Genomic DNA, 10,666 nt, shown 5'->3' with positions numbered 1-10,666 from the left:
CGTAGAGTACAGAATATAAAATCATGGTGCAGTGGAAATGAGTTAATATTGTGTCTGACTCCCATGAGTTCAAGAGACTGCATCCATACATCTCTGCGATGATTCAAATCACTTATTAATAAGGTCATCTGAAATGGCAAAGAAAGCGTTTTTGCAGGACTCCCGGAGTTTATCAAGGTTCTTTGGATTCATCTTCAACACCTTCTCCGTTTTACCCCAGACATGCTCAATAATGTTCATACCTGGTAACTGGGCTGGCCAATCCTGGAGCACGTTGACCTTCTTTGCTTGCAGAAACAATGATGTGGAGGCTGAAGTATGAGCAGGAGCGCTATCCTGCTGAAGAATTTGCCCTCTCCCGTGGTTTGTAATGTAATGGGCAGCACAAATGTCTTGATACCTCAGGCTGTTGATATTGCCATCCACTCTGCAGATCTCTCACACTCTTCCATACTGAATGTATCCCCAAACCATGATTTCCTCTTCACCAAACTTGACTGATTTCTATGAGAATATTGGGTCCATGCGGGTTCCAGTAGGTCTTCTGTAGAATTAGTGATGAATGAGATGCAGCTCAACAGATGATTCGTCAAAAAAAAATCTACCTTCTGCCACTTTTCCAAATGATCAACTAGAACAGTGGTCACCAAACTTGTTCCTGGAGGGCCGGTGTCCTGCAGATTTTACCTCCAACCCTAATCAAACACACCTGAACAAGCTAATCAAGCTCTTACTTGGTATACTTAAAACATCCAGGCAGGTGTGTTGAGGCAAGTTAGAGCTAAACCCTGCAGGGACACCGGCCCTCCAGGAACAGGATTGGTGACCCCTGAACTAGAATCTAGTCAAGTTATTTTTTGTTGCTCTTACAACTGGGATAGACAACAAGACTTTCGTCAGGTACTGTAGGTTTAAAACGTTAAGTAAGTCATTTATGGATGAACCATCTCTTTAAGCCACGTTCTTCCCTCAAAACATAATTTTTCCTGATTGTTCAAACAACTTATTTAAAATTAGCTGAATCAGTCTCATCTTGACTTTTTTTGTGACAACTTAATTGCTTCATGTTTAATCTACTTAAATTTGTAAAAACAATACATTTAATTAATGGATTTGAGTTAGGATAACATGAAGGAACTTAGTGGAACTCAGCGTTTTTTACAGTGTTGAGGGTCTTTACACTGTCTTTACATGACATTTTCAGCTAAAAACTGAAAACGTTTCATTCGTTTTGCCTGCTCGGTTACACAGCAACAGTGTAATTGTGATTGAAAATACACTGGTTTAAAAAGTGGACGTTTTTTAAAACGCATCTGTTGTCGTGTCCGAGTAAACACCTGAAACGAGTCTTTGACAATGAGGTTGTCATGCACTTCATAAGCGTAGTGCAAGTTTACTTTACATTACAACCAACAGCTGAGACAATTTCAGAAACGCACTTGTAAAATTCCCTTTCGTTGTTTTCTCAGGATGAATGCCCAAGTATGTTCCACTTCATCAAGTGAACAAGGGAAGTTTACATGAACATTTCCTCCATAACTTAATTTTGACAGAGGGAGCGAATCAGCTTTATATGTCCACTCTAGAATCTATGTGTCCCAGATGTGACGTCACAACAGTGTAGTTCTCAAATGCTCAAGGGTTTAGAGCAGAGGTGTCAAACTTCAGTTCCTCGAGGGCCGCAGCCCTGCACAGTTTAGTTCCAACTATGCTTCAACACACTTACATGAAGGTTTAAAATAAGCCTGAAGAACTCAATTAGTTTGATCAGGTGTGTTTAATTCGGGTTGGAACTTAACTGTACAGAGCTGCAGACCTTCAGGAACTGAGTTTGACACCTGTGGTTAAGGGCATTTTATTTAGACCTATTCAGATGCTCCGACAGTAGTGGACACTAGAGTAATGTAATCAATGATGTACATCTGAGGGAACGAGATGGAGGGAAGTTAGCGAGGGAAGGGCATGAACAATTGAACTGGAATACAGTCTTTGACAAAAGCCGACAACTTCAAATCATCACTTTCCTACAGGTGCTCTTTACTAACAAGCTGACAGTGCCAAGTAAAGGTCTGGCATATGTAGTACAACAGCGTTTTTTTTTTTTTTGTCATTTTCATGGTTGTGTAAGATGCTTATCATTTTGAAAATTGAATGTAACCTTGAAACTTTACAAATTTAAGATATAAACTTCTTTGGTTTTGTCTACATATTTGTCCAGCCTTATCTCAAGAGGTAATGTAAGAATTTTACGTTTTGTCAATTTAGTGGCTAATTCATACGAATGTGTACGAGTTCAGTCATACGAAAATGTACGATTTTTAAAAGGAGGCATGGCACCCAAACCCATCACTACACCCAACCCTCACTGGGGAATAAGCAAATCATACAAAATTGTACGAATGAGATCGTATGAATTCACAATAATTAGCCACAAAATCAAAAAGTTACAAATTGTCATGAGATTGTGCTGATTTGTCATGTAAATGTAGCCTTAAGTGTAATTTATACTTCTACATCAAGTGGTGCGTATGCTCTGGGACAGCCTTCGCACGATCGCATACCCCTTGCTGTGGCTGATGCCAACGATCTCTCAAAAAACGTTACTACGTCACAACGACTTGTAGTGCAAGCTCTGTGATTGGTTGGCTTGGTAGCTGCAACCAGTGCTAACCTGTTGGAGCGAATGTTTAGTGTTGAGTCCCGTGAAGTAGCTCTAGATGGAAACTTGTTGCTTTGTGTTTACCTTATGATTAAAATTGTTGCACGTCCGCCGGTTTCCGCCTCTGAACGAGCAAGTTTTAGCCACTTGTACATTAAGGCTGCATTCCGGAAAAACAAAACGCCAGTGAAGAAACTCGACACAGAGGAACATAAAAACCTACTGCCAGCTAGCATTTCAGAAGAGCTATTGAAACAGCGCACAGAAGTATAAATCAGCCTTTAGACCAGGGGTCTCAAACTCAATTTACCTGGGGGCCGCAGAAGGCAAAGTCTGGGTGAGGCTGGGCCGCATAAGGGATCAAATGTCATTATTAACAGTTTTAATTATTTCTTCTGAACATGAAGTGTCCTGAACATTAATAGAACATTGAGTGAAGATTATGAACAGTTCTACTGAACATGGCATCTTTTGCCTACTTCTTGCTGCCAGAGACTTGACAGCGCTTCTTCTCACAAATCTGAACCACATTTGGCTTTAGAGCGGAAGCAGTTGAGACCCTCAGTATGGCTTGAAGATGATCATCATTAAGTCTTGACCTGTACTTTGACTTATTGAAGTCCTAGGGAAAAAAGTGGGGGAACTCACTCCAAACTTCAATTCCCTCACCTAAAAAAGGCGTATATATGTATAAATAAAACACCCCCACCCCACTCCAGTCACATCAGTCTGTACCAGTCTGTATCTACCTATAATATATATAAGATGCAGGCTGTAGCTAGGTAGGTGGCAGGCTGCAGATAGGTAGCTAAGTGGCAGGCAGGGGCGGGAACAGCTTATCTTGGTTCTGGCCGGCGCGAGTTCCCTCCTAAACACTTCCCGCCCGTCACAGCGTCTAACGAAGGGGCGGGGTGCGTGGTGACGTCACCGGCATCCCCGCCCCTTAGTTTACACGGCGGGCGGGGAATGCCAGTGACCGCTGTGTACGGATAGCTCCCCGCTCCGCTGATTCTGTCAGTGTACAGCGGTCGGCGCGGGCCACAAAATATTGCACTGAGGGCCGCAAATGGCCCGTGGGCCGCGAGTTTGAGACCCCTGCTTTAGACAATTGTGGCATCAGAAATAGTACTGCGACAAATGTCTTTAATTTTCACCTTTTTTTTTTGTGTTTGACAGGAATTAATCGACAAGGTGCCTTCATCTGGGATGCATGACAAGGTTTCCATCACTGAGGTGAAAACAACAAATATGCCAAATGACGGAGTAAAACCCTGCATCACCAAGATAAATGGAAATCAGGGCAACCTCAAGCTTAGTGCTCAAGCACGGCGAAGTAGTTTGCCCTCAAACACAGTTTCATCAAAGGGACTGTTTATAGACCTCACCAAAAACGTAATGTTCGATCATCCTGGTGCTACTACCTTTAATTCTGTCATGAAGCATATGCCTGAAAGATTGCTGTCATGTGACGGTGACTGGAATTACTTGGATAGTGATTCTGACAGGACGGAACACAAGGCACGGAACATTATAACAACCAGTCTACAGCTTTCCCCGTTTCTCCATCTAAAGGAAACAGATATTCTCCAAGACGCAGAACCGTGCATTGAAGAGGAACCCAAAATTGATCTTTGTGAAAAAGACGGCACTTCTAAAAGTGACTCGAAAGATAACACAAGTGTCTCTGTAAAATTGGATCTTCATACTGATGAGGAGTCATTAAGAACAAGTGACATTTGTGAGAAGGAAAATAAGAAAGTTAGTGATGAGCCCAGAAAACTGGACTTAGCAGGCAGAATTAAGGGAAATTTGGAAAGGCTCTCGACTTGTTTGAATGAAAAGCATTTGACGTTGGAAATCCAAGATGATGTGGATGCTTGCGGGAGTAATTTGGATCAGGTTGAACCATGGGAGGATTTGTGTTCTGCCCAGCAGTGGGTCACCAGCCCTCTTCACTCTCCAAAGCTTGAGGATCTGTTTCCCACACAAAGAGAAATTTTGCCATGTCAGAAAGTTCACTGCCAAGTTCTGGATAAACCAAACGCAGATGAGTTACCCAACAGCAGGAATCCTGAAGCTAAAGAACCAGCTGCGCTTGATGAAATTGCACCAACTCAAACCGAAGCTGCTGTGACGGCAGAACTCGGAAACTCTGACTTCCCAACAGGAAAGAAAAACGCAGACACAGATGTAGCTTGTTTTGCGCAGATAACGGCGCATTTTGACAGGGATAAGTTCAAGTTTGAAGGAGCCAAAGATGACATCAAACTGGAGATTCCACAGGTTAAACAACTGAAGACGTTCAACGATCCAGAGGAGACTACTGGAATGCAAAACATGAGCAAAGCGAAGCAGAAACGCTCTCAGAGATTTCACAGGCAAACATCCCATGAGTTCTGCATTATGGAGAAGAGTCAAGGAAGCGGTAAACCCAAACTCAGGCCATGCTCTCTAAATCTCGATTTAGGACATCAAGGTTTCAGAGACATCTCAAATAGCCAGTATCTGAAAAGTGGAAAACAATGGATGACACCTGAAGCCAAGGATGGTAGTTCGTCTCTAGAATTGGAGCTATTCCTGAGTGGGCCCAAAGCACCAATGCGACGTAACTCCGCGCCAGTCAGCGTATCATCAGTCCGTACTGCGTTCATGATCAAAACCTGCCAAGCGAAAGCCGTTCCTGTTATTCCCCCAAAAATTCAATACAGCCACATACCTCATACTCTACCTGAAAGGAAAAACGCTGAGAAGAGCACTGATCAGGTCAACAAAAGCACACCTGAGAAGAAACCCACCAAAAGCAAGTTGGGAAAAGCAAGTTCTTTATTTCCCCTTCAGAAAGTCTGCAGGGAAGACCGGCAAAGCACTGAACCTCCATCAGGCATTCAAAGACACAAGTCCATGAATAGTGCGACGTGCAATGAGAATTACAAGCCAACATCCATTCCAGATCTCCCGGTGTTGAGAAGAAAACGTTCTGCAAATGGTGACACGTTTATGGACCGTCCCAGACCAGAGCGCTCATCGCTTCTTCAGAGATCATCTTTCAGAAATCGTCCAAGACCTCAAAGTCTCATCTTGTTCAGCCCACCATTTCCTATCATGGACTACCCTTCAGTAGGAGATGATAATAAGCAAGCTTTATCCCCCATTAAAGCTGAAACATCACCGTTTGATGCCTATGCAAACGAACTAGCTGAAAACCTCAAAACTACTGAAGGGGTAACCTTGCGGAATAAAATGACCTTGCCAAAGAGTGGACAAAGGCTTGAGACCTCGACTAGCTGCTTCTATCAGCCACAAAGGAGGTCTATGATATTCGACAACAGAAGTAACAGGCAGATAGAGTGAGATAAGACTGACCTGTCATCAATAGTGATGACTAGTAAATATCTTATCAAATGTGACCGAGTGTCGGTATACTCTAGAACACATGGCGTGATGCTCGGAAATCAAGGTGCCGTTAAAGGGATAGTTCTCTCAAAACTGTGTTTACTCACCGTTTACTCGCCAGCTACACTGTGGCTCAGTGATTAGCACTGTTGCCTCACAGCAAGAAGGTTGCTGATTGCCTCTCAAGCTGGGCCAGTTGGCATTTCTATGTGTAGTTTGCATGTTCTCCCCATGTTTGCGTAGGTCTAAAGACAGTCTAAAGAAATGCGCTATAAGTGAATTGGATATACTAAAATTGGTGAACAAAGTCCAATTGGTGGTTCGTTCCACTGTGGTTTTCCATGAAAAATAAGGGCCGAAGGAAAATGAATGTTTACTCGCCCTCAAGTGGTTCCAAAACATACAAAACAAATACTATAGAACAGTGGTCCTCAACCTTTCTATCACCACGGACCGTGTCAATGTGTGACAATTATACCATGGACCGTTGGGGCAGGGGCTGGGGGGTTTGGTTTTATGGGTTTTGTAGGTTGCTAGGAAAATGAGAAGCTGACACAACATTGCTGCAGCGCTGACACAAGTTTTATTTATGGAAAAAAATACAAAGCACTGCAGTGTTCGGGTGTTCTGTGTTTGTCTGGGATAATTGGTCTACCGAATTGTGTATATTCCATATAAGCTAAAGCTTATCGGTCAGTTACTGTCACGTGACTCGCGGTGCGCTCGCGGAATTTATTCACTAGGTGCGTCTGGAAGGCGCGAGCATGTCACGCCGCTTGCATGCACACCTCCATTAGAAACAACTAACTTGTGCAAACTCTAGAAATACGCGATATAGGAACGACCCCTAAAAGGCAGCCGTCATTTGCGATCTCCAGCAGTTGATCTTCTTGCACAGCCATGCTGGATTCACCAATAAAACTAAAGCAAATTAATATGTTGGAGAAAATAGTAAATGCTATTTTAATTAACAGGAATAATCAAGACAACTTTAAAACATATAAAGTTTAGTTGAAAATCTGTTGGCAATAACTTGTATTAATTTAAAGATAAGATCTTTATATTCCTAAAGCACTTCAGTGACAAACTCTTAATTTAAGGGATATAACTGTTTAATAAAACTTTAAATGTTTAAATGCATTTAAAGGCTTAAATGCACCAAAATATATTGGCTGTATTCATTGAGGTGAGTCAGAATTATTAGCCCCCCTTTGAATTTTTTTCTTCGTTTTTAAATATTTCCCAAATGATGTTTAATAGAGCAAGGAAATTTTTACTGTATTTCTGATAATATTTTTTTTCTTCTGGAGAAAGTCTTGTTTTTTTAGCTAGAATAAAACCAGTTTTTAATTTTGTAAAAATCCATTTAAGGTCAAAATTATTAGCCCCTTTAAGCTGTCATTTTTCGATAGTCTACAGAACAAACTATCATTATACAATAACTTGCCTAATTACCCTAACCTGCCTAGTTAACCTAATTAACCTAGTTAAGCCTTTAAATGTCACTTTAAGCTGTATAAAAGTGTCTTAAAAATATCTTGTCAAATATTATTTACTTTCATCATGGCAAAGATAAAATAAATGTTCGGGTGTTCTGTGTTTGTCTGGGATAATTGGTCTAGTGAAATGTGTATATTCCATATAAGCTAAAGCTTATCGGTCAGTTATTGTCACGTGACTCGCGGTGCGCTCGCGGAATTTATTTACTGGGTGCGTCTGAAAGGCGCAAGCATGTCACGCTGCTTGCGTGCACAGCCCCATTGGAAACAACTTACTTGTGCAAACTCTAGAAATACGCGATTTGGGAACGACTCCTAAAAGGCCTAAAATGCCGCCGTCATTTGCAATCTCCAGCATTTTATCTTCTCGCACAGTCATGCTGGATTCACCTGATTTATTGACAAATGAGTTGTGCATCCATTCCTTGGCAGTTCGTGGGTCCTTTACTGGGTCTTTTCCCCTTAGCAAAGAAACCTTCCAAAGACGTTAGTTTCTTACTCATTTTGCTGCTCGTGGGTTAAATTTGGCCGCTCAGGTGACTGAGACGTAAGCAAGAGAATCTGGTCATTTTTCATAATATAAAAAATAAAAGATTGTTCAGACTCACATAATAAATAAAAAGGAAATAATTAATGATTTCTCGTGCGGCCTGGTACTAATTGATCCACCGACCGGTACCTGTCCACAGCCTGGTGGTTGAGGACCACTGCTATAGAAGTGAATGGTTAAAGGTTTCCAATGATCTTTCCACTTCTCCTTTGTGTTCAACAGAAGAAACCTCATAGAGATTCGAAACAAGTAATGGGTGAGCACAGGGCCGGAGTGGGACTCTTTTTCAGCCCTGGAGTTTCAAGCCTTAGACCGGCCCACCTCAGTTCACCACTGACTATATTAAAATAAGGACATTTCCAACTCAGTTACTAATTACACTATCACGTCTTTTTTTGAGAAAACAGCTGTTTTAGAACTTCAAACGTTCCATAACCCTTACAGTATTATGTCTTAACAATAAAAATGAAAAAAAAAATGTTACTCAGATGAGGACCGAACCCGGAATGGCGTGCTAACCACTATACCACAACAGTTATACATGGAGAGGTGACTTATCTACTCATATCTATCTTATCTACGTATATTGTTCATGAGGCTACAAGAAAATAGATAAAAAGAGCACAGCTGCGGTAAAATAATGAATAAGAAGGCTGTGGTCAAGTAAATAAATAAATTATTTTTAAAAAGTGTGACTGCTGAGAGCAACAGATTCTGGAGCTAGGGACACTGGCCCTCGCGGCCAAAAAACAGACCGGCCCACCGGGAATTCTCCCGGTCCTCCCGATTAGCCAATCCGGGCCTGGGTGAGCAATTTTTGGGTGAACTATCTCTTTAATCCTGATATTACAAAAGTATTAAGCTTTGTGTAAAATTCTGCTGCTACTGCTGTTAGATTTATATCGGATATTGTTTATATCTTTCCAAGAAAAAACTGAAACCTATGGGAAACTGTATATGTAAATACAGACTGTACAGGCACATCTCGATTTAAACTGACTCCTCCATTGCCTTTCTGTAGAATTTGTGGTCTTTGTGTCCTGATTGGAACATATAATGTTTGCAATAGCATTTATAAGTTATGTACAAATCTACATGAGGAAATTGCAGTAGGTGTGCAGGCCAAAGCTTTTAAAATAGCCCAAAAATTGAGTAATTCCAAAAAACTAATGTTTATTTATTATTCCATAGCGTCTTGTTTTGTCAAGCAATGCAAAACTGTTCTCCCAAGTCTATTATAAAGTCAAAAAAAATCAATAATTAAGAGTAAAGTCCAGTGATTCGACAGTTTAAAGGTCAGTGCTCTTGAATAATTCAAACATGGTCTCAAGTTGCATTCTCTCTTCTTTAGTAGATAAAGCTACTGTAATGTAACTGTTGATTACTAAATGCTATCCAAAATGATGTATTCAGTTTTTAAAGAGAGATCATAAAAACATCAGTGTTCTGTGTAAAACGTAAGGCAAAGACATTTCGACAATGTATTTTAAAGACAAGGACAAGGATGAAAGATAATGAAGCTGTCAGTTATGGTAATCAAAAACACTAACCTTGTAATATGTTTTTGTATTCACTCAAATTGGATTTATTGTATGTATTCCATTCTTAACTAAATAAAAAAAGTACTGCACATGTAACGTGTACACTGTGACAAACCTTTAAGCGTTTCAAATGACGTTATGTTGTTTAATAACAGTGTTATTGCCATATTAGCATCATTTTTGTGATGTATTTGATATATTATTGGTACATGGGGTAAGTTCAAGTGTCACTTGAGTCAAGTATAATCTTTTTTCAAACAAAAGATGTTTCAGAATGCCTGCAAAAATGCTTAAAGAATTGCCTCCAATGTGATAATGTCTCCCTATAGAAATTGGCACGGCAGAAACACACGACAAGCTTTACTAATCATTATATTTGAATAGTAGAAATAGCATTTAAATAGTATTTGTATTTCCTGTAGTTGGAGGCAATGCAAAGTATTTTAAATAGACGATCATCTGCAGCTTTCTCCGATGTGTCTGAAACACTTCAGTTAGACTACAAAATTTACATTTACCTAAAATAAGTTGCCGTAAATTATTGTCTGTCAAATGTGTAAATTACACTACCATTTTGAGAGAATTAAATGGCTTAATTTAACCCTTATGTACGGTTGGGGATGTTTTCATCCACTCGGGGGTGATTTTGTGTCTCAATTTGGAATGATTTGTGGTGACAAATTTAATTTTGATACATTTTTTGAGAAAAAAAACATATTTAGATTTTTTTTATAAACAATACACTCTGGGCAAATTGACTACCCTTTTGTTAAGTTGAGGATGAAAACCTCCACTTAATTAAACTGCTGTAAAAATGCATCAGATAAAAAAAAAATTTCACTTTTTTTTTTTGCATAAATCTGTTAATCAACCTTAGTGCTGTTTAAAACTACTAAATTGTTTATAAAATTATAGTTTTTTACTTCTTTAATTGCCAAATTCATAAATGATGTCACTGATTTGGTCAAAACAACACACAAAATTACATATTTTCAATATAAAAAGTAATTGTGGACTGGATTTA

General features: G+C 40.0%; 1 protein-coding gene across 3 annotated transcripts in view; it reads left to right on the top strand.

Moving 5' to 3' along the window:
- Positions 1-9,733, top strand: part of arhgap31 (Rho GTPase activating protein 31) — a 54,723-nt gene extending 44,990 nt beyond the window's left edge. For 2 of the 3 annotated variants that reach the window (XM_087254320.1, XM_087254319.1), the window contains exon 12: positions 3,836-9,733. In XM_087254320.1, coding sequence (XP_087110446.1) covers positions 3,836-6,010 — 2,175 coding nt within the window. In that variant the 3' untranslated portion in view covers positions 6,011-9,733. Of the gene's footprint in view, positions 640-838 lie in introns of all 3 variants that reach the window. The other variant, XM_087254321.1, reaches the window with a different exon arrangement.
- Positions 9,734-10,666: the final 933 nt, after the last annotated feature.

Source organism: Danio rerio, chromosome 5, assembly GCF_052040795.2.
Source record: "Danio rerio strain M-AB ecotype USA chromosome 5, GRCz13ab, whole genome shotgun sequence".
NCBI classification, from domain to species: domain Eukaryota; kingdom Metazoa; phylum Chordata; class Actinopteri; order Cypriniformes; family Danionidae; genus Danio; species Danio rerio.
This window is presented reverse-complemented; position numbering and strand designations above follow the sequence as displayed.